Consider the following 25,483-nt stretch of genomic DNA (forward strand, 5'->3'; position numbering starts at 1 on the left):
AGTTCAGACTCCCAGGTTTTTTCTTTGTAGGCTGATTTGAGTAGTAGTACTCTAATTAGTCGATGCCTGTGACCAGCGGTAAGCTTTTTACCGTGGTCACAATCACAGTGACAGCTATGGGATCATGCTGACATCTGGCAGTGTGATTCCACAGCGCTCTGACCGGCGATAACGATCTTACGTCGATCAGAGCCCCTGTTTCCCGCTCTGTCACGAAGATGACAGCGTGGGAAAAAAAAGGATGTTTGGGCCCCCCATTCATGTGAATGGGATCCGGGTTCGGGTGCTGTTCTGGTACCCGAACCCAAACTTTAAATAGATGTTTGACCGAACCCGAACATCCAGGGGTCCGCCCAACCTTAGTAATGGTGGTAAATACAGATTCACAGACCTTTTTTCTTGTGAGCAGTGGGGGTCTTGTTTTAAGGGACCACAATGATAAAATATTGCTCATTGTTATATCTGAAGATAATTTAAAATTACTGTTCAATTTAAAGTATATTAAATTAAAAACTAAAATCATGCAAACATTTTTTGTTACCTGTTTCTCAACCAATAAATTTTAGAATTGTTTTTGGACGATTTTTGGGAAAATAAGAAATAAATATTTGCTATCTGTATGGATAGTGAGAGTCAGAGAGGTAGCACAAGAGATATATGCTAAAAGTGTCTATGCATACATGACACAAGAGGACTCAGGAATTCATTGTATTTTTGAAACACTAATTTTTCATGTAGACAAAAGATAAAAGTAGGAAAGAACACCCACCATTATAATAGGTTTTATGGTCATTCAGCAACACCTATTCTAAGAAAACGCATGTTAAATTAAGTCTAATTACAATTAATTTTTATTCCGCAGCTCGTCATATGCTAATGAGTCAGGACTAGTCAGCCAGGATATTGTTGCTCCCAAACTAGTCGATTCGGCATGAGAAAAAAAATTGAAGCATGCTGAGAGTGGCTCCACAAGTCAGACCACGTGCACCCATACAAGTTTATGGTTGCGTGTGAAACATCAAACTGCACTTGGATGTCATCCGAGTGAAGTCTGATTTACATGGACACAAACAATGGAGAAGATGGAGAAATTAAATTCTCCGTCTTCGCCATATCTGTGGTCTCGGATGAGAGACTCAGATCATAGTAAACTGAAACTTTGATCAAACTTACACATAGTTTGAGCTGAGTGTCATTTACATAATCGATCTGATTCTCTTGCATGAGAGAATCATCGCTCATGTGACCCTGGTTTTAGGGAGATGATGTCCTTTTGGACTAGTCTTGACTCATTTGCATATTCTGAGCTATGGATTAAAAAGAATTTATGAGAATACAGCTATAATCTGGGATAAATTATGTTATAGTGGTGATTTGAGATAGTAAGGTGACCTGACAGGTTCCCTTTCAACACATAAAGATGTTTATAAGGCAAAGTTCCTATGACCATATTTTTGGTCCTAGTGCTGTCTGTGGAAAACGGACCGCACTCGCACCAATTCAATGAGGCAGTGCAGATGAACAATTTTTTTTACTGACTGAATCTGTGTTTGAAAAAAAAATCGTAATATGCAGTAATTTCTTCCCTGTTTCGGGTGAGAATCCCCCATTCAATCTATAGGTGCACAAAAAAAATCAGATGTCGTACGGAGTCAGTGTCACGATTCCACCCCTCAGCGTGTCTGGGACGCAGTTACTGACGGCTCAGCCATCCAATCTGGTACACAGGGGTGTGCTGAAGCTGTCAGTGCTTTTATTGATAGCTTAGTGTCCAATCTGATGCAGGGGCGTGCTGAAATGTTGGTGTTTTGATAGACCGCTCAGCTGTCCAATCTGAGACTGGGAGGTGATAGCTGTTTCCAGGTGTCCATTGTCCCAGATGATTGCCGGCTACTTAGCCTGCCTGTTAGTCCAAGACCTATGCCAGACGTACATTCAGCTTTTGTGTGGTTTGTCTGTGCATTGTGTTCTGTGAATTGATCTTTCGTTGCCTGACCTTGGACCCTGTTCTGACCATCCGTCTGTTTAACCCCTGTGTTCTGATCCGCTATCTTCCTGGTATTTTGACCTCGAACCGTTACCTGACTACGCCTTTGTCTCTTCCTTCTGTTTATGAGGTACCCTCCTGGCTTTTGATGTCGGACTCCTTGACTATCCTGACTCATGGCTTGTCTGTGAGAAGTGACTCAGCGTCACACACAGTATAGCATCTGATTTTTTATGGATACTTTGCAATTCTGTATAATAGGAAACTGTAAATGGTCTTGTAAATAGCAGCTGCTGTAAAAAAACATATTGCATATGGACTGCATACGAATGACAAGTGAGAAAAAAATAGTACAAGCTTTCTGGATGAAACTCTGACAATTTTTTAATATAGTCGTGTGAATTTAGCCTTAAGATGGTTGCCTTATGATGTTTTTTAGGTATAAGCTCCCTGGCTGGTTGTTCCCTTTATGCGCATAAAACTACGGTGGAATTTTTCGACCCTACACATGTAACAGCAAAGTAAGTTTTCTTTAATCATATTAATAACACCTGGTACAAATGTATAATTGCCATCTTGGGTCTTGAGATGGTTTAGTAAATCCTACATTGATCAGGGGGTTGGACACGATGACCCTGGAGGCCCCTCCAAACTCTACCATTCTTTGACTCAGCAGACTATAGGAAACTACTTACATCTGGGATGCTGGCTAGAAACAGACTGTTAAGGCCCCGTCACACTAAGCGATGCAGCAGCGATCCCGACAACGATACGACCTGTCAGGGATCGTTGCTGCATCGCTAATACATCGCTGGTGAGCTGTCAAACAGGCAGGCTCACCAGCGATGAGGGGAGCAGCGATATCGTGGAAAGAATCGTTCCACGATGTCCTGCTCCCGTTACCAGCCTGCTGCTTAAGCAGGAGCAGGCTGGTAACTATGGTAAATATCGGGTTACTAAGTGCGCGTGTGCCCCTAGTAACCTGCTGTTTACCATGGATACCACTCTGCTACGGTGCGCTGGAGCCTCCGCTCACCGTAGCAGAGTGGTATCTATGGTAAACAGCGGGTTACTAAGTGCGCGCGTGCCCCTAGTAACCCGATATTTACCATGGTTACCAGCCAGATCGTTGGTCCCGCTGGTCACACACAGCGATGTGTGCTGGCCAGCGGGAGGCCAACGACCAAAAAATGGTCCAGGACACTTTGCAACGATCAGCGACCTCACAGCAGGGGCCTGATCGTTGCAAAGTGTCACACATAGCGACATCGCTGGTGAGGTCGCTGGTGAGTCACCAAAACCGTGACACAGCAGCGATCTCGCTAGCGATATCGCTTAGTGTGACGGGGCCTTTAATAGGTTTTTGTCCCACTCATTTCTTGAATGGCTAGTGTAGTGTGAGTAATAGTCACCCTCAGGAAATGGAAATCAAGGCTACCTGCTGTCGGGTCAACACAAATTATAGGTTTGTATTGTGGTCCCCAAATTTAAATAAGGGTTAAGGGTTATGCTATGACTAAGGACTACAAAGTCTGAAATGTGGAAGTTTACTTGACAATTTATTTATTTTTTTTATTTGGGGACCTAAATAGATCTGGTCACTCTCCTAGCCTAAAGGTTTGGGAGTTACATCAATTTAACAGAACAGCAGCAATTAACAACATGACAGATGAAACCTCCTAAGACTCTGTTCACACCTGCATTAATTTTGTTCTCTTACAGCTTTCTTCAAATTTAAGACAAAATTGCACTTTTAAAGACTACTGCAGTCTCAGAGTTATTCAACTCCTTCATGACAAGAATCTTTAGCAGAGCACTTTTAAGCCTCATTCAGAAGTTTGTCAGAAGAAATGGTCCATATACAGACGATAATGCATTGACTGGATACAGGCCTCCATACTAATATATGAGACTGAAGTTAAGGTCAGAGGACCCGCGTCCAGCTGTGCATCACAGTCCGTACCCGGAGTTTATATACTGTATATAGTTTTCAGCACACTGGCGCTGACGTTTCTTGTTCTTTTAGGTTAGTAGAAGTGTATGTCTTGGACACCAGGCATGGAGACCTTCAGCGTTTACCAATGCGACTTACTGTACAAACTGAAACCTCAGTAACCGCTGCCCCCAAATCCTGCTGCAGGTCTTTTGCAGTCACTCTTGGGTTTAAAGGGGTTGTCCACTACTACTACTCATTCATGTTTGGCACCATTAAAATAAAAACACCTATACTCTCCTACTAAGAGGCAGAATATCTGTGTCTGCCTCTTCCCCTCTCCATAGAGCTTTATAAACAACAACTGTCATCTCCTATCTCAGTAATGGGAATGTCTGTGTTCACTGAAGACAAATTTTACCCAAGAAGTGAGAATGAAAGATTAGTCAAGAGGAGAAAGAAGATTTTCCCCACAAGATACTGTATATTACAAAGTCTCTTAGTTTCATTATGTATGTATGTATATATATATATATATATATATATATATATATATATATATATAGAGTACAGAACAAAAGTTTGGACACACCTTCTCATTTAAAGATTTTTCTTTATTTTCATGACTATGAAAATTGTACATTCACACTGAAGGCATCAAAACTATGAATTAACACATGTGGAATTATATACTTAACAAAAAAGTGTGAAACAACTGAAAATATGTCTTATATTCTAGGTTCTTCAAAGTAGCCACCTTTTGCTTTGATGACTGCTTTGCACACTCTTGGCATTCTCTTGATGAGATTCAAGAGGTAGTCACCGGAAATGGTTTTCACTTCACAGGTGAGCCCTGTCAGGTTTAATAAGTGGGATTTCTTACCTTATAAATGGGGTTGGGACCATCAGTTGTGTTGTGCAGAAGTCTGGTGGATACACAGCTGATAGTCCTACTGAATAGACTGTTAGAATTTGTATTATGGCAAGAAAAAAGCAGCTAAGTAAAGAAAAACGAGAGGCCATCATTACTTTAAGAAATGAAGGTCAGTCAGTGCGAAAAATTGGGAAAACTTTGAAAGTGTCCCCAAGTGCAGTTGCAAAAACCATCAAGCGCTACAAAGAAACTGGCTCACATGAGGACCGCCCCAGGAAAGGAAGACCAAGAGTCACCTCTGCTTCTGAGGATAAGTTTATCCGAGTCACCAGCCTCAGAAATCGCAGGTTAACAGCAGCTCAGATTAGAGACCAGGTCAATGCCACACAGAGTTCTAGAAGCAGACACATCTCTTCAACAACTGTTAAGAGGAGACTTTGTGCAGCAGGTCTTCATGGTAAAATAGCTGCTAGGAAACCACTGCTAAGGACAGGCAACAAGCAGAAGAGACTTGTTTGGGCTAAAGAACACAAGGAATGGACATTAGACCAGTGGAAATCTGTGCTTTGGTCTGATGAGTCCAAATTTGAGATCTTTGGTTCCAACCACCGTGTCTTTGTGCGACGCAGAAAAGGTGAACGGATGGACTCTAGATGCCTGGTTCCCACCGTGAAGCATGGAGGAGGAGGTGTGATGGTGTGGGGGTGCTTTGATGGTGACACTGTTGGGGATTTATTCAAAATTGAAGGCATACTGAACCAGCATGGCTACCACAGCATCTTGCAGCGGCATGCTATTGCATCCGCTTTGCGTTTAGTTTGACCATCATTTATTTTTCAACAGGACAATGACCCCAAACACACCTCCAGGCTGTGTAAGGGCTATTTGACCAAGAAGGTGAGTGATGGGGTGCTACGCCAGATGACCGGGCCTCCACAGTCACCAGACCTGAACCCAATCGAGATGGTTTGGGGTGAGCTGGACCGCAGAGTGAAGGCAAAAGGGCGAACAAGTGCTAAGCCTCTCTGGGAACTCCTTCAAGATTGTTGGAAGACCATTTCCGGTGAACACCTCTTGAAGCTCATCAAGAGAATGCCAAGAGTGTGCAAAGCAGTCATCAAAGCAAAAGGTGGCTACTTTGAAGAACCTAGAATATAAGACATATTTTCAGTTGTTTCACACTTTTTTGTTAAGTATATAATTCCACATGTGATAATTCATAGTTTTGATGCCTTCAGTGTGAATGTACAATTTTCATAGTCATGAAAATACAGATAAATCTTTAAATGAGAAGGTGTGTTCAAACTTTTGGTCTGTACTGTATATATATATATATATGTATGTATGACAAATTAAAAACAAAAAACAAAAGAAAACAATGGTTACTCAGCAATGATGTTTTCTCTTAACCTTTTGGTCCACTCTCTTGACTGAGCCAAATTTCTAATTTGCTTTCAAATGTTACAATCAATAACCCCCCCAGCCAGTCCAGGTATTAAATGTGTTTTATGTCAAACACGTGTGATACAGTGACAAATGTGTGCTCTTAAGAGAGATTCTAATCAGGGGGCTGAATAATTCTGAGACTACTGTAGTCATTAGAAGTGGCATTTTGTGTTGAATTTGGAGAAATCACTTGTTGTATTAGTTATGTTGAGATTAGTGTTGAGCGATACCTTCCGATATCAGGAAATATCGTATCGGATTGGATCGGGCCGATACCCAAAAAGTATCGGATATCGCCGATTCCGATACCGGAAACCAATGCAAGTCAATGGGACACAAATATCGGAATGAAAATAAACCCTTTCTTTCCTTGTAGGTTAATTCTACATGAAGTAAAACAACTAAGAATAATGTAGAATGACATGAAAAGCCGGCAATTCATCAGCGGCATACACCGGTACCCGACAATTTACAACAGAAAGAATAGAGCTTCACACATAGATTAGATAGATAGAAACATGTCAGTCACATATATATGAAGTACAGTGACTGTGTTGCTTACTGTACTTGTCATTTAGTGTAAAGGATTTATTAAAAAAAATATTAGTGTTTTCGTGCACCGTCTCTTTAAAAAAGCCGGCCGGCAATTCAGCATCTGTACCCGACAATTTATAACAGACAGAATAGAGAATCACACATAGATTAGATAGATAGAAACATGTCAGTCACATATATATGAAGTACAGTGACAGTGTTGCTTACTGTACTTGTCATTTAGTGTAAAGGATTTATTAAAAAAAAATATTAGTGTTTTCGTGCACCGTCTCTTTAAAAAAGCCGGCCGGCAATTCAGCAGCGGTACCCGACAATTTATAACAGAAAGAATAGAGCTTCACACATAGATTAGATAGATAGAAACATGTCAGTCACATATATATGAAGTACAGTGACAGTGTTGCTTACTGTACTTGTCATTTAGTGTAAAGGATTTATTTAAAAAAATAATAGTGTTTTCATGCACCGTCTCTTTAAGAAAGCCGGCCGGCAATTCAGCATCTGTACCCGACAATTTAGAATAGAAGGAATAGAGAATCACACATAGATTAGATAGATCGAAACATGTCAGTCACATATATATGAAGTACAGTGACAGTGTTGATTACTGTACTTGTCATGTAGTGTTAAAATAAAGGATTTATTTAAAAAAAAATTGGCGTGGGGTTCCCCTTAATTTTAGGCTCTAGCGGAGGTTAAGCAGACAGCTGGGGCAAATGTTTGAAGCCTGGGAAGGGGGTAATACCCACGGAGCTTCCCAGGCTACTAATATCAGCCCCCAGCTGAATACCTAGCCTTTACTAGCTATTAAAATGGGGGAACCCCCCCAAAAAAATAACGTGGGGTCCCCCCTAATTTAATAGCTAGCACAGGCTAGGCAGACAGCTGGGGGCTGATATTAATAGCCCAGGAAGGGTGCCATGAATATTGGCCCCCTCCCAGGCTAGAAACACCAGCCGTCAGCCGCCCCAGAAATGGCGCATCCATAGGATGCGCCAATTCTGGCACTTAGCCTCGCTCTTCCACGCTGCCCTGGTGCGGTGGCAGGGGGTAATAGGGTTGGGGTTGATGTCAGCTTATAATGCCAGCTGACATCAAGCCCAGGTTAGTAATGGAGAGGCGTCTATAAGACACCCCCATTACTAACCCCATAGTCAAAGTTAAAAGAAAACACAAACACCCAGAGTAAAGTCCTTTAATTGAAATAAAGACACAATTCTTTATTGTTCTAAATTAAACCATACTTACCATCACGCCCATTCCAGCTGAAGCCAACGATCTCCTGCAATAAAAGAAAAATAATAAAGCAACCTCATCCTTACCTTTCGATGGTTCCCAGGACAGCTCCAGCTCTGCTACATCGAGATGACAGGCTGGACCGCAGCAGAAAGCTGCCATCCAGCCTGTCATCCCGCAGACACTGAGAAGCGCAGGCATGCTTGCGCTCCTCAGTGTCTCTCTGTGACGTCATCCAGATGAGCCGAGTTCATGTCCAATGAACTCAGCTCACCTCATGCACGTCACTGACAGCGTGGGAAAATTCTCCTGCACTCAGCGCTTCAGCGTGAGAATTCTCCCACGCTGTCAGTGACATACATGAGGTGAGGTCATGTCCAATGAACTCAGCTCACCTCATGCACGTCACTGACAGCGTGGGAAAATTCTCACGCTGAAGCGCTGAGTGCAGGAGAATTTTCCCACGCTGTCAGTGACGTACATGAGGTGAGCTGAGTTCATTGGACATGACCTCGGCTCATCTGGATGCCGTCACAGCCAGACACTGAGGAGTGGAAGTATGCCTGCGCTTCTCAGTGTCTGCGGGATGACAGGATGGATGGCAGCGTTCTGCTGCGGTCCAGCCTGTCATCTCGATGTAGCAGAGCTGAAGCTGTCGTGGGAGCCATGGAAAGGTAAGGATGAGGTTGCTTTATTATTTTACTTTTATTGCAGGAGATCGTTGGCTTCAGCTGGAATGGGCGTGACGGTAAGTATGGTTTAATTTAGAACAATAAAGAATTGTGTGTTTATTTCAATTAAAGGACTTTATTCTGGGTGTTGTGTTTTTTTAAATACTTTACTAGAAATTCATGGTGGTCATGTCTAATATTGGCGTGACCCCATGAATTTTGGGCTTAGGGCCAGCTGATAATGCCAAGCTGGCCTTAACCCCTTTATTACCCAGTGAGCCACCGCACCAGGGCCCTGGATGAGTTGGGTACAGCGCCAGAAGATGGCGCTTCTATGAACGCGCCATTTTCTGGGGCGGCTGCGGACTGCAATTTGCAGCGGGGGTGGCCCAGAAAGCTTGGGTCTCCCTGCGCTGCGGATTCCAGCTCCCAGCTGCCTAGTTGTACCTGGCTGGGCACAAAAATAGGGCGAAGCCCCACGCATTTTTTTTTTTAAATTATTTCATGCAATTCATGGAATAATTAAGAAAAAAAGGGCTTCCCTATATTGTTGTGTCCAACCAGGTACAAATAGGCAGCTGGTGGTTGGGGGCAGCCCATTCCTGCCTGCTGTACCTGGCTGGACACAAATATAGGGCGAAGCCCCACGTCAATTTTTTTTAAAATAAATCCTTTATTTTAACACTAAATGACATTTGAGGAGTTAATAAAGATGCAGTCCCTAAATTATTATTTATTTTTTAATTAATTTTTCCCAAAACTTTTGACGTGGGCTTCGCCATATTTTTGTATGCCAGCCAGGTACAGCATCCAGCCATTTTCCGGGGTGGCTGCGGACTGCAATTTTCAGCGGGGGGCAGAAAGCTTGGGCCTCCCTGCGCTGCAGATTCCATCCCCCAGCTGCCTAGTTGTACCTGGCTGGACACAAAAATAGGGAGAAGCTTCACGTATTTTTTTTTTTTTTAATTATTTCATGAAATTCATGAAATAATTAAGAAAAAAAGGGCTTCCCTATATTGTTGTGTCCAACCAGGTACAAATAGGCAGCTGGTGGTTGGGGGCAGCCCGTTCCTGCCTGCTGTACCTGGCTGGACACAAATATAGTGCGAAGCCCCACGTCAATTTTTTTTAAATCATTTCAGGAAATTCATGAAATAATTAAAAAAAATTGATGTGGGGCTTCGCCCTATATTTGTGTCCAGTCAGGTACAGCAGGCAGGAACGGGCTGCCCCCAACCACCAGCTGCCTATTTGTACCTGGCCGGACACAACAATATAGGGAAGCCCTTTTTTTCTTAATTATTCCATGAATTTCATGAATTTAAAAAAAAAAAACGTGGAGCTTCGCCCTATTTTTGTGTCCAGCCAGGTACAACTAGGCAGCTGGGGGCTGGAATCTGCAGCGCAGGGAGGCCCAAGCTTTCTGGACCCCACCCGCTGCAAATTGCAGTCCGCAGCCGCCCCGGAAAATGGCGCATTCATAGAAGCGCCATCTTCTGGCGCTGTACCCAACTCATTCAGGGCCCTGGTGCGGTGGCTCACTGGGTAATAAAGGGGTTAAGGCCAGCTTGGCATTATCAGCTGGCCCTAAGCCCGAAATTCATGGGGTCACGCCAATATTAGACATGACCACCATGAATTTCTAGTAAAGTATTTAAAAAAAACACAAACACCCAGAAAAAAGTCCTTTAATTGAAATAAACACACAATTCTTTATTGTTCTAAATTAAACCATACTTACAGTCACGCCCATTCCAGCTGAAGCCAACGATCTCCTGCAATAAAAGAAAAATAATAAAGCAACCTCATCCTTACCTTTCCATGGCTCCCACGACGGCTCCAGCTCTGCTACATCGAGATGACAGGCTGGACCGCAGCAGAACGCTGCCATCCAGCCTGTCATCCCGCAGACACTGAGAAGCGCAGGCATACTTCCACTCCTCAGTGTCTGGCTGTGACGGCATCCAGATGAGCCGACAATGAACTCGGCTCACCTCATGTACGTCACTGACAGCGTGGGAGAATTCTCCTGCACTCAGCGCTTCAGCGTGAGAATTTTCCCACGCTGTCAGTGACGTGCATGAGGTGAGGTCATGTCCAATGAACTCGGCGCACCTCATGCACGTCACTGACAGCGTGGGAGAATTCTCACGCTGAAGCGCTGAGTGCAGGAGAATTTTCCCACGCTGTCAGTGACGTGCATGAGGTGAGCTGAGTTCATTGGACATGACCTCGGCTCATCTGGATGACGTCACAGAGAGACACTGAGGAGCGCAAGCATGCCTGCGCTTCTCAGTGTCCGCGGGATGACAGGCTGGATGGCAGCGTTCTGCTGCGGTCCAGCCTGTCATCTCGATGTAGCAGAGCTGAAGCTGTCCTGGGAACCATGGAAAGGTAAGGATGAGGTTGCTTTATTATTTTACTTTTATTGCAGGAGATCGTTTGCTTCAGCTGGAATGGGCGTGGCGGTAAGTATGGTTTAATTTAGAACAATAAAGAATTGTGTCTTTATTTCAATTAAAGGACTTTTTTCTGGGTGTTTGTGTTTTTTTTAAATACTTTACTAGAAATTCATGGCGGTCATGTCTAATATTGGCGTGACCCCATGAATTTCGGGCTTAGGGCCAGCTGATAATGCCAAGCTGGCCTTAACCCCTTTATTACCCAGTGAGCCACCGCACCAGGGCCCTGGATGAGTTGGGTACAGCGCCAGAAGATGGCGCTTCTATGAACGCGCCATTTTCCGGGGCGGCTGCGGACTGCAATTTGCAGCGGGTGGGGCCCAGAAAGCTTGGGTCTCCCTGCGCTGCAGATTCCAGCCCCCAGCTGCCTAGTTGTACCTGGCTGGACACAAAAATAGGGCGAAGCGCCACACATTTTTTTTTTTAATTATTTCATGAATTTCCTGAAATAATTAAAAAAAAATTGACGTGGGGCTTCACACTATATTTGTGTCCAGCCAGGTACAGCAGGCAGGAACGGGCTGCCCCCAACCACCAGCTGCCTATTTGTACCTAGCCGGACACAACAATATAGGGAAGCCCTTTTTTTCTTAATTATTCCATGAATTTCATGAAATAATTAAAAAAAAAAAAACGTGGAGCTTCTCCCTATTTTTGTGTCCAGCCAGGTATAACTAGGCAGCTGGGGGATGGAATCTGCAGCGCAGGGAGGCCCAAGCTTTCTGCCCCCCCCCCCCGCTGAAAATTGCAGTCCGCGGCCGCCCCGGAAAATGGCGTGTTCATAGAAGCTGGATGCTGTACCTGGCTGGCATACAAAAATATGGCGAAGCCCACGTCAAAAGTTTTGGGAAAAATTTATTAAAAAATAAATAATAATTTAGGGACTGCATCTTTATTAAGTCCTCAAATGTCATTTAGTGTTAAAATAAAGGATTTATTTTAAAAAAAAATGGCGTGGGATCCCCCATAATTTTAGTCTCTAGCGGAGGTTAAGCAGACAGCTGGGGCAGATGTTTGAAGCCTGGGAAGGGGGTAATACCCACGGAGCTTCCCAGGCTACTAATATCAGCCCCCAGCTGAATACCTAGCCTTTACTAGCTATTAAAATGGAGGACCCCCCCCAAAAAAATGACGTGGGGGCCCCCCTAATTTTAGTCTCTAGCGGAGGTTAAGCAGACGGCTGGGGCAGATGTTTGAAGCCTGGGAAGGGGGTAAAACCCACGGAGCTTCCCAGGCTACTAATATCAGCCCCCAGCTGAATACCTAGCCTTTACTAGCTATTAAAATGGGGGACCCCCCCCAAAAAAATGACATGGGGTCCCCCCTATTTTAATAGCTAGCAAAGGCTAGGCAGACAGCTGGGGGCTGATATTAATAGCTCAGGAAGGGTGCCATGAATATTGGCCCCCTCCCAGGCTAGAAACACCAGCCGTCAGCCGCCCCAGAAATGGCGCATCCATAGGATGCGCCAATTCTAGCACTTAGCCTCGCTCTTCCACGCTGCCCTGGTGCGGTGGCAGGGGGTAATAGTGGTGGGGTTCATGTCAGCGCCAGCTGCCATGAAGCCCAGGTTAGTAATGATGGCCGTCTATATGACACCCCCATTACTAACCTACAAAGTGTTAAAAAGAAAAAACACACTACACCCAGAAAAAAAAAATTTATTTGAAATAAAACACCATTTTATTTAATTCTTAGTTTACTAAAAAAAAAATAGTTACCTGTCCACGTTCCTGCGCTCATCTCCCATGCACAGCTGTCACATCTGGAGATGGTGACAGCTGTGCATGGCTGCTGTAAGCTCACGCTGCCGGGAACACGTCCGCTCCCGGCAGCGGGAGCCACTGACTGAGGTCACCGGAGTGCATTCAGGCAGCGCAGCTCCGGAGACCTCCTTTACGGCAGTGCTGTACCGTGGGAATTTCTCACGATACAGCAGTGCCGTAAAGGAGCTAACCGGAGCAGCGCTGCCTGAACTCCGGTGAACCCTTACGGCCCCGTCATTCTAGCGGCGGCAGCGGTTCAGAGCGGTCACATTCTATGTGGCTGCTCTGAACTGGAGATCTTCGTGGGACACTCGTGGACTGCTACGGAGGGGTAAGGATAAGGTTGTGGTTTATTATTTTATATTTTATTACAGGAGATCGATGGCTTCGGGGAATTAGGTGTCTTGGTGAGTATAGGTGTAGTTTTTTATTTTTTACTTTATTTTAGGTGGCGATCGGCGGGGACAGGTAATGTATGAACTAATTTCTTTTAGGTAACCACTGGCCACCAATGACATGTATTTAACATTTATTGGGGACACAGTAGGGCAATTTAAATAGCAGGATCAGGCTGATGGGAACTACTGCTCCCATCGAGCTGATCCTGCTGGCAGGAGTGGACGGGGGACAGACATAGGCCGATGGGAGTAGTAGTGTCACATCGGCCTATGTCTGCCTGCACGCACAGACACCCCGCACACACACCCGCACACACACACCCCGCACACACACACACCCCGCACACACACACACACCCCGCACACACACACACACCCCGCACACACACCCCGCACACACTAATCATGACGGGTTTGGGAGGAGTGGCTGACCTGTGCGGCCGTGGGAAAGTTGATGTGAGTTCATGCAGTCAAGCATGAACTCACATGAACCCTCTGAGGGCACCGCGGCTACTTCAAATTAACAGCTGATCGGCATCACCTGATACCTCAGCTGTTCATTTGAAATAACCGGCGGGAAAGCGCAGCACAGAACGGGAAAGCCGGCGGTGAAGTCTTTTCACTGCCGGCTTCCCCGCCCGGGTCCTTCGCTCCTTGGTGCTGCACTCCCCGCCCGGTCCTAATTTACGATTGGGATTGGAGGTGGCGAGGGGAGCGGAGGATCGGGGTGGGAGGCTGCGGGGAAGCAGTATGGGGCTGCGTGATTGTTTAAAAGCCGGCGGCTTTTTACCGCGCGCCGGCTTTTAAACAGTCAGGAGAATTCTCCCACGCTGGGATGGCATTCTGATGACAAGCTGGATCGCAGCTGAGCGCTGCCATCCAGCTTGTCATCCTTCACAGACACTGCAGAGCGCAGGCATTATGGGAACTTCCGATTCCGGTATTCGATATTATAAAAGTATCGGAATTAAGTATCGGAATTCCGATACAGTGAATATCGGCCGATACCCGATATTTCAGTATCGGAATGCTCAACACTAGTTGAGATACTTAAACTGTTCTTGTTTGATTTATTGCAAATGGCAGAAAGCTTGTACATTTTCCAAATAAACCTAATCTGCAATGGGGGGTGAATAATTTTGATTGCAACAGTATATGCAAAGCTAGGGAAACACTGCAGTGTGAATGCGCTCAGAAGTATACGCCTGACAGTGGCCACTGTCAGGATGGATGCTATAAGCCCCTTCTACATATTAAAATGTACTTCATATATTACCATAAATATCTCAGATTGGCTATGTGACATTCATATCATTAATTTGCAGATATGAGCTTGGGACAGCACTGTTTATTGGGTGGACCGGATCTGTTCTCTGCTTGGTGGGAGGATTTATATTTTGCTGCACAACATCAGCCCAACACATTATTTTAAGGTAATGCGGCAGTACTTTCATTTGTTATACTCTTTAAAGAAAGGTTGGCCTTAGAGCTGATTGGTTCTAGAACCGTGGATTATGACTATCTTTACTTCTATCAATCAGGGTATTTCATTCTTCACATTTTTCTCAGCCATTAATGACAAATACTATGGAGTTAATGTTAAGAAATATTCAAAATACTTCCAGATGAATGGAACACCACAATATAAATGATCTTACACTGGGAAAACTATTCATTTACTGTATGCCACTTGTACGACAAGGTTCTTATGAACAAAGTACATTTTGATCAACAAATCATGGAATAAAAACAAGTTACTCAATTGGATGCTTGTAAATAAAATGTTCCTGTGCTGAGATAATCTTATAAATGTTCCCCTGCTGTGTACTGTGTAATGGCTGTGTCTGACCGTGCAGGAACATCTGTTATTTTTTTTACTTGAAAAAAGAAACATGTTGTCCAATAAAAGAACCTTTATCTACTATTTTTGCAGCAAGAGACGTTCTTCCAACCATGCAGCCTATTTTAACCCCTTTACCCCCAAGGGTGGTTTGCACGTTAATGACCAGGCCAATTTTTACAATTCTGACCACTGTCACTTTATGAGGTAATTACTCTGGAACGCTTCAACGGATCCCCCTGATTCTGAGACTGTTTTTTCATGACATATTGTACTTCATGATAGTGGTAAGATTTCTTTGATAACTCTTGCATTTATTTGTGAAAAAAAAAAGACAGAAATTCTGTCGAAAATTTTGAAAATGTAGCATTTTTCAAAATTTGAATTTTTATGCCCTTAAATCAAAGCGGTATGTCACACAAAATAGTTAATAAATAACATTTCCCACATGCTTAATTTACATCAGCACAATTTTGGAACAAAATTTTTTTTTTTGATAGGGAGCTATAAGGGTTAAAAGTTGACCAACGATTTCTAAATTTTCCAACAAAATTTACAAAACCATTTTTTTAGGGACCACATCACATTTGAAGTGACTTTGAGGGGTCTTTATGACAGAAAATTCCCAAAAGTGACAACATTCTAAAAACTGCACCCCTCAAGGTACTCAAAACCACATTCAAGAAGTTTATAAACCCTTCAGGTGCTTCACAGGAATTTTTGGAATGTGGAAGAAAAAAATGAACATTTAAAAATGTTAATTTAGACCCCAATTTTTTTATTTTTGTAAGAGTAACAGGAGAAATTGCACCATGCAATTTGTTGCGCAATTCCTCCTGAGCACGCCGATACTTCATGTGTGGGGGAAAACCACTGTTTGGGCGCACGGCAGGGCTCGGAAGGGAAAAAGCGCCATTTGACTTGTTGAATGTAAAATTTGCTTGAATAATTAGCGGACGCCATGTTGCTTTTGGAGAGCCCCTGATGCGCCTAAACAGTGTAAACCCCCCACAAGTGACCCCATTTTGAAAACTAGCCCCCTCAAGGTTTTTATCAAGGGGTATAGTGAACATTTTGAACCCAGAGGTATGACACCGAATTTGATAACATTAGGTCATCATATTGAATAAGTTTTCATTAGTCTTGCGTGCAAGTGCTCGCTACTTGAGTTTGCATCGGGTGCTCGGGTATGCACCATGTATTGCGGGTGCTCAATTGACATGCTCGAGTCCCCGCCAGCATGTTTTACGGTTATTAGACACACAAAAAAAAACAATATGCAGGGATCGCTCGTGCATGGCAGGCATTCCCCACAAGATTTTTTTGGCTGTATAACAGCAGCAAAACATATGGGGAAGAGACTCGAGCATGTCACTCGAGCACCCGCTATACTCGGTGCATACCCGAGCACCCGATGCAAACTCAAGTAGCGAGCACTTGCGCTCAACATTAGTCGCCATATCATCGTCATTTTTTTTCTTTACTTTTGAAAAAATCCCAATCCTAAGCCTGGCACAACCCTAACCCTAACCCTAGAGTTTATTTTTTTACGCCGTTCCTCGTGCGGTATAAGTGATTAGACCGCTTTATTCTTCGGGTCGGTGCGATTACAGAGATACCAGATTCATATCGCGTTTTTATCATTGACAGCTGTCACACACTAAAAACGCTTTTTTTTTTTTTGCGAAGACTAGTTTTTGCATCGCCATATTTTGAGAGCTATAATTTTTCCATATTTCGTCCGACAGTCATGTGATGGCTTGTTTTTTGCGGGACAATTTGATGTTTTTATTGGTACCATTTTTGGGCACATGACATTTTTTGATCGCTTTCTATTCAGATTTTTGAGAGGGAGAATAAACAAAAACCAACAATTCCGGAATTGTTTTTTTTTTATATTCCGCGTGTGGTAAAATTGATAAGGCAGCGTTATTCTTCGAGTCAGTATGATTACAGCATTACCAAATTTCTATGTTTTGGCGTTTTTACACAATAAAAACTATTTTATATTAAAAAAAATTTTTTTGTATCGAATTATTCTGAGAGCTATAACTTTTTTATTTTTTGGCCGATGGAGCTGTATGGCAGCTTTTTTTTTGCGGGACAAGATGACGTTTTCATCGGTACCATTTTTATTTGCATTCGTCTTTTTGATCGCGTTTTATTGCATTTTTTGTTCGGCGGTACGATGATAAAGCATGTCTTTTTTTTTTTTTACCGTCTACACTAAAGGGGTTAACTAGTGGGACAGTTTTATAGGACAGGTCGTTCCGGACACTGCAATACCAAATATGTGTACTTTTATTGTTGTTTTTTTCCACAATAATATTTATTTATGGGTACAATATATTTTTATGTTTTTCGATTATTTTTTTCATTTTTTTTAAAAATATTTTTACAATTTTTTTAATTTTTTTTTTTTCACATTCTGATTCTCTTTACTTTTACACCTTTTCCCACTTTATTTTCAGATTGCCTGTATAGCATAGAGGGCAGCAGCAGCTCCCTGTGCCATACAGGCTGTCACTGCTGCAGAGGGAGAAGATGATACTTTGGTCATGCACTGCGCATGACCAAAGTATCTTCCTACTGTCTGGTGACCCGGATGTTGTCATGACGACATCGGGTCGTCATGGCAACATCCGGGAGCCGCGGCAGACAGCGTTGGACGCCGGCAGGAGAGGTGAATATCGGTGATCACCTCCCCTTGCCCCCGCAATGCTGCGATCGACTTTGATCGCAGCATTGAAGGGGTTAATGTGCAGGGAGCGGTGCAGGACCGCTCCCTGCCTGCACATTGTCACAGCTGACACCCGGTACTATCAGCTGACACCCGGCGGCGATCGCTCAGCACCGCTTGTGTGCGGGTGCGATTGCCATATGGCCTAATAGCACGTCATTGGTCCAATCGGTCCAGATCACCATGACGTACTATTAGGTCACACGTCAGAAAGGGGTTAAAGTGTATTTTGTCTTCTGCTGAATTTTATCTGAGGGGGGGGGGGGGTCTCCACCAGCCACGAAACAGCAACGGTTGGATCTTTTAAACCGCTATCCCCTAGGTGAGCCATACCATATTTTTTACTTTTTATCCTCTTCTAAAAGGGTCACTTGATTTTGTGAGCTCTTTCCCTCCACAGCTTTTATCACTTGCAGGGTCTGATTATACCACATCTCTTGGGCAGGGGAGGAAGCATAAGAGTATACAGATATTACAGCAAGGGGTCACAGCTGATTCTTTCTGTGAGGTAAAACATTTGCTGTTGCTTTTAAACATGCCCTACCTCAGAGAAAGAATCAGCTGTGATACCATATTGTCCTGTCTGTACACTCTTTTGCTTCCTCCCAGGCCAGGAGCTGTGATATGTTCAGACCATGTTCTTCATAAGATTATCTCAGCACGGGTTCATTTTTTTTTCACACATCCAATTGTGAAACTTATTTATATTCCAAGATCTGTGGATTAAAATGTACTTTGTGGGACAACTCATTTAACTCACCTGGTAGAGGTTTTACATTATCATTTTTGGAAAGAGCAAATGTCTTAAAGATGGTGGTCTTTCAAAAACTCTGATTCAAAGGGGTTTCTCCACGAACAAAAGTTTATTTTAATCAATAGATCTTGGAATAAAAATAAGTTCCACAATTGGATGTGTTTAAATAAAATGTTCCTGTGCTGAGATAATCTTATAAATGTGCCCCTGCTGTGTACTGTGTAATGGCTGTGTCTGATCATACCACATCTCCTGGGCAGGTGAGGAAGCAAAAAAGTACAGACAGGACAGCTGGGGGATAGCAAATTATTCTTTCTTAAGTAAAACATTGTTTGAAAAAAGTCAGGCAACTGTTTTACCTCACAAAAAGAATCAGCTGTGACCCCATACTGTCCTGGCTGTATATTCTCTTTTGCTTCCTCCTATACCCGGCAGCTGTGGTATAATCTGACCATGTTCCTGTACGGTCAGAGACAGCCATTACACAGTACACAGCAGGGGCACGTGTATAAGATTATCTCAGCACAGGAACATTTTATTTAAAGACATCCAAATGTGGAAGTCATTATTATTCCAAGATCTATTGATTAAAATTAACTTTTGTTTGTGGAAAAACCCCTTTAATACATTCCATACCTAAGGCATTTACCTGAGATGTAGGGAAATCAAGCATATTGACTCGTTGTTTTGGGGTTTTATATTGAGCTATCATGGACCTAAGGTGAGTTTAAGTGTATACAAACAACACAGCACAAAAAGAGGAATCTACTTCCCTCAAATATTAATGCTGTATATATTTTGGCAACCCAACTTAGAATGGTCAGGGACTATTTAAGGGGAACCTGTAATTAGATTCATGCTGCCTGAACCACAGCTACCATGAATCAGATCCTGGCTGTGTGATCTTGACTGATTTCAGCTGTGATATTAGAGACTCCTGTACTTACAATGATCATCTCAACTGTAAGAGATTAATCAGACTTCTGGTAGACTAATGTGAAACAGAGATTCGCCCTTTACATAATAATGACATAATATATGCGGTGGGATTGAAAATATGTGTGCTTTCTTGTCAATTTTGGACATTTTGATGAATACGTACAAGGGATCCCCTATCTAATGGATATTAATTGTCACAAAATAGAGCTAGAATTTGTTACACTCTGTTACACTCACAATTAAATGACAATCCCCCTTTCCGGCCTAAATATCCCTTCTCTATAATCTTTAGACGAACGACGGTGTTTATTACTACATTGCACTTTGGGGTGATGCAATTATTATGCACTTAGTCACATTTATTTTTCATGGAATAATTATTTTAAAGTATTTACAATAAAGTACGTTTCACTGAATGACACCAAAACCAGTAAAAAAAACTGTTGGTTGCTCTTATATCTAAGGCTGTCAGAAAAACAATCAAACAGCTAGATAAACAGATCTTCTAAAGCCCCCGTCACACTAAGCGAGATCGCTGCTGAGTCACAAGTTTTGTGACGCAACAGCGACCTCAGCAGCGATCTCGCTACGTTTGACACGTAGCAGCGACCAGGCTCCTGCTGTGAGATCGCTGGTCATGTCGAAATGGCCTGGACCATTTTTTGATAGTTGAGGTCCCGCTGGGTAGCATGCATCAGTGTGTTTGACACCTTACCAACGACCTCGTTGGCTACTCAGAACTGAGAAGTCGTCCCTCATCGAGGTCTGAATCGTCAGAGTAGCTGCTATGTGACAGGGTCCCAACGACCGCCGACATCGTTATACAGGTCGCTACAGGTCGCCGTATCGTTGCTGCGTCGTTGGGAAAATCTCACTGTTTGACATCTCACCAGCGACCACATAGCGACGCAGCAACAATCCCTGACAGGTCGTATCGTTGTCGGGATCGCTGTAACATCGCTAAGTGTGACGGTACCTTTACACTGTACATATCTTCTTAGATAAACTCTCTTATCTACAGTACAGACCAAAAGTTTGGACACACCTTCTCATTTAAAGATTTTTCTGTATTTTCATGACTTTGAAAATTGTACACTCACACTGAAGGCATCAAAACTATGAATTAACACATGTGGAATTATATAGTTAACAAAAAAGTGTGAAACAACTGAAAATATGTCTTATATTCTAGGTTCTTCAAAGTAGCCACCTTTTGCTTTGATGACTGCTTTGCACACTCTTGGCATTCTCTTGATGAGCTTCAAGAGGTAGTCACCGGAAATGGTTTTCATTTCACAGGTGTGCCCTGTGAGGTTTAATAAGTGGGATTTCTTGCCTTATAAATGGGGTTGGGATCATCAGTTGTGTTGTGCAGAAGTCAGGTGGATACACAGCTGATAGTCCTACTGAATAGACTGTTAGCTGATTTTTTATTGCCATAATACAAATTCTAAGTAAAGAAAAATGAGTGGCCATCATTACTTTAAGAAATGAAGGTCAGTCAGTCCTAAAAATTGGGCAAACTTTGAATGTGTCCCCAAGTGCAGTTGCAAAAACCATCAAGCGCTACAAAGAAACTCACTCACATGAGGACCGCCCCAGGAAAGGAAGACCAAGAGTCACCTCTGCTTCTGAGGATAAGTTTATCCGAGTCACCAGCCTCAGAAATCGCAGGTTAACAGCAGCTCAGATTAGAGACCAAGTCAGTGCCACACAGAGTTCTAGCAGCAGACACATCTCTACAACAACTGTTAAGAGGAGACTTTGTGCAGCAGGCCTTCTTGGTAAAATAGCTGCTAGGAAACCACTGCTAAGGACAGGCAACAAGCAGAAGAGACTTGTTTGGGCTAAAGAACACAAGGAATGGACATTAGACCAGTGGAAATCTGTGCTTTGGTCTGAGGAGTCCAAATTTGAGATCTTTGGTTCCAACCACCGTGTCTTTGTGCGACGCAGAAAAGGTGAACGGATGGACTCTACATGCCTGGTTCCCACCGTGAAGCATGGAGGAGGAGGTGTGATGGTGTGGGGGTGCTTTGCTGGTGACACTGTTGGGGATTTATTCAAAATTGAAGGCATACTGAACCAGCATGGCTACCACAGCATCTTGCAGCGGCATGCTATTCCATCCAGTTTGCGTTTAGTTGGACCATCATTTATTTTTCAACAGGACAATGACCCCAAACACACCTCCAGGCTGTGTAAGGGCTATTTGACCAAAAAGGAGAGTGATGGGGTGCTACGCCAGATGACCTGGCCTCCACAGTCACCAGACCTGAACTCAATCGAGATGGTTTGGGGTGAGCAGGACCGCAGAGTGAAGGCAAAAGGGCCAACAAGTGCTAAGCATCTCTGGGAACTCCTTCAAGATTGTTGGAAGACCGTTTCCGGTGACTACCTCTTGAAGCTCATCAAGAGAATGCCAAGAGTGTGCAAAGCAGTCATCAAAGCAAAAGGTGGCTACTTTGAAGTACCTAGAATATAAGACATATTTTCAGTTGTTTCACACTTTTTTGTTAAGTATATAATTCCACATGTGTTAATTCATAGTTTTGATGCCTTCAGTGTGAATGTACAATTTTCATAGTCATGAAAATACAGAAAAATCTTTAAGTGAGATGGTGTGTCCAAACTCTTGGTCTGTACTGTATTCCAGATTGATTGGGTAGAAGCATCATTACACAAAGAGTTAAACCATTTTTTTCAATTATGGGAGAAATGTGTTAATCCTCTACAAACACAAAACAAATACAAACTGAAGTAAGACTGAGGCTTTGTGCCCACAATGCATTTTTTAAGCGTTTCCGCAGCGGCAAAAACGCTGCAGAAACGCTTAAAAACGCATGGTAGAAGGCCTGCCATGTTCCCCAATGATAATCCGCATGTGCTGCGCACATGCTGCGGAAATTTCCGCTGCGGATTATCATTGCGGAAAAAAACACAGCACTACCAATTATTTTGCGGAAGTGCTGCGTTTTCACCACCATTGACTTGCTTGGGAACGTATGGATTACGCATCACTGCATATGTACATGCGGAATCCATGGGTTCCAATGATGGTACCCGGGTGTGGAGGACAGGAGACTCTCCTCTGGACCCGGGTACCATAGAACCTGTAAAAAAAAGAATAAAATAAAAAATAAATGTTATATTTACCTTCTGATGGCCCTCGGTGCGCTCGTCCTCTCATGCCGGCAAATCGCAAAGGACTGGAGGACCTGCGCTGACGTCATAGTAATGTGACGGGTCACGCGACGCTGATGTCGGCAGGTCCTTCAGTGTACCGCTATCTGCCGGCAAGGGAGAACGGAGCGAAGCAAGACTGCAGGGGCCATCGGAAGGTAAGTATAGATTTATTTTTGTATTTTTTACCATTCTTTTACGGTCACAATATATAAATCTATGCTGTTTGCATGGATTTATATAGTGTGACCAAGTTGTCAAGCACTTTCCAAGTGAAGCTAAAATCGCTTGGAAAGCGCTTGACAACCCGCATGCGGAAATGCATGTGAAGAACGCTTCACATCCGCATGTCCCTGGCAGGAAAAACGCATGTACAATCCGCATGTACAATCCGCATGTGCAATCCGCATGTGCAATCCGCATGCGTTTTTTCTGCCAGGGGAGATGCAGAAACGCTCAGGAAAAATCCGGAGTATTTCGGCATCGTGGGCACATAGCCTGATTCAGTCTTACTACTTCGTATCGGAAGCAACAACTGTATGTGCACACATTGTCTTTCTTAGGAGGTTTTTACTTCGAAATCTGCCTGAGAAAGAGCTAGACACTCAATAAAATGAACATATAGATTTCTATATGAATACAACCTGCTGTTCTTATGCTCAGACTTTTGAGAGTCTTTTAACCGCTTCAGATTTCCAAAGACGTCAAGCAGTTAAAAGAAGTGAGCTGAACATTCTTCAGGCATTTTCCTCTCTGAAGGTGCTCTATACGTTATAATATAAGTCAATACAAAGGCTCAAAAGATGCTAATTAGACAACCAGATGTCTTGCTAAGCTTTTTGCCATTGTTTTCTATTTAAAAACTGTTAGCAGTTTCTTCTTTGTTGAATAGAATTTTAAAAAAGTCCAGAAAACACATCGTCTTCCCAAAGACGATGGAAAAACGGTAAAAAAAAAATGCCATCAATCATAAAACGTCTCAGGAAATTACAAAAAGGTTCTAAAAAAGACACTTCAGGAACAAATCTCAGAAATTTCCTGAAGAGTCTTCCTCTTGAAAAACTGTCTGAAAAAGACATTGTGTGCACATACGCTAATGGAATAGGTCCTTTTTCATGGGTGTCTCACACTGAGTTAAAGGGAACATGACAGTTGACACATGCTGTTTCATCCACAGGCAGCATGTGTCAGACACTGGCCGCATGATTTCAGTCAGGTATGTTTGACTCTTAAATGCTGCGGAATTTAAGAGTAAAGCAGTGTAATAGCCGCTGGAGACGGAGCACAGGAGACTAGTTGGACAGGTGGATCTACAGCGGTTTCTCCTTGCCCTCTCTCCTTGAATGATAGGTCTCTCCCTTAACACGCAGGTAGAGGGAGTCCTGTCACTCCAGGACAGCGGGCGGCAAGAAACCGCCAGGGATCCCCCTATCCGATTAGTCTCCCATGTGGCTTGATCCCCGGCAACTATGAAAATATGTTTTTCTCTGAAACGCCGCAGCATTTTGGAGTCAAACATGTATGGCTGAAATCATACAGCCAGTGTCTGTTACATGCTGCCCATGGATCGGTTTCCATCAACAGTGCATTCTACAGCTCAGTAAAGATGGCTGCCCCCATGGTCATTTACAGAAAATGAAAGAAAACTATGTAGAAACAGGTTTTAATTATTCAAAAATAACCTTCCCTTTTAACATTCTCCTGATCTTTTTTTCATCTGACATTATCAATTCTGCATGAAAGCCAGAAACAAACGTAGGTTTATATTTTCTCTCACTGCTTGCCATGAAGTAAGCTTGAAGAAGAATTTACCCTTCAGACTGCAGGCTTCATCATCTGATTAAATTGTAATCTGGAAGGAAAGGAACAGAAGCACAAATTAGTAAGGGTCTGATCGAATCCCGTTCAGGGGCGACATTTGGCGAATACGCCAGGAAAAGCTCACGGGATATGCCCTAATGTCTACAATATGCGCTAAACATGTTTAACGGCTTGATTCAGCAGACAGAGGCCAAAAGAGTCTCATAGAAATTATAATAATCAACTAGAACTTTCTAGTGATCTGAATAAAAATTATTCTGAATATGTGGACAGGACAGACCATATCATTTGTATTGTTTTTTTTTCCACTTGTCTTATCCCTTGTTCACTGTGTAATGTACTCGGCTGGATGAGCCTGAACACTGATAATATTTTGATTTTACACCAAATTTCATGTTTACTTAAAGGTATTTTTCCAGGCAGGTGATATTGATGATCTATCCATAGACAGACCGGTCATCAATAATATTGATAATAATTTTATTTATATAGTGCCAATATATTCCGCAGCACTTTACAATTCAGATGGGACGTCTACAGACATCCCACATTATTACAGAGTAACTGATAATTCTACAATTTAACAAGAGGAGTGAGGGCCCTGCTTACAAGAGCTTACAATCTATGAGAAAAAAAGGGATGACACAAAAAGTAAAAAGTGCTTATAACTGTGTGGTTAATTAAAGCTGCATTGATCAGTCACCATACTCAGGGACGGACCGGGACTCTAATTCAGTCCATGCCGATTCAGTCCCCTTCCTCAGCTTGGGGTCTCTATTGCTTAAAGGGAACCTGTCATGTCCTTTCTACTATGTAAACTGCCTCCATTGCGTTGGTAGTGATGCAATGTGCATCACTAACACGCTTTTTTCATTAAA

At 43.1% G+C, this 25,483-nt stretch overlaps 1 protein-coding gene across 1 annotated transcript in view; it reads left to right on the forward strand.

The window, feature by feature from the left end:
* The window catches only part of CLDN10 (claudin 10), a 43,600-nt gene that overhangs the window by 16,357 nt on the left and 1,760 nt on the right, over window positions 1–25,483 (forward strand). Inside the window, exons 3-4 of the mRNA XM_073664150.1 lie at window positions 2,427–2,508; window positions 14,654–14,761. Coding sequence (XP_073520251.1) covers window positions 2,427–2,508; window positions 14,654–14,761 — 190 coding nt within the window. The remainder of the gene's footprint in view (window positions 1–2,426; window positions 2,509–14,653; window positions 14,762–25,483) is intronic.

This window comes from Phyllobates terribilis, unplaced genomic scaffold (assembly GCF_046119375.1).
Source record: "Phyllobates terribilis strain yellow unplaced genomic scaffold, ASM4611937v1 Scaffold_2__4_contigs__length_985480577, whole genome shotgun sequence".
NCBI lineage: Eukaryota > Metazoa > Chordata > Amphibia > Anura > Dendrobatidae > Phyllobates > Phyllobates terribilis.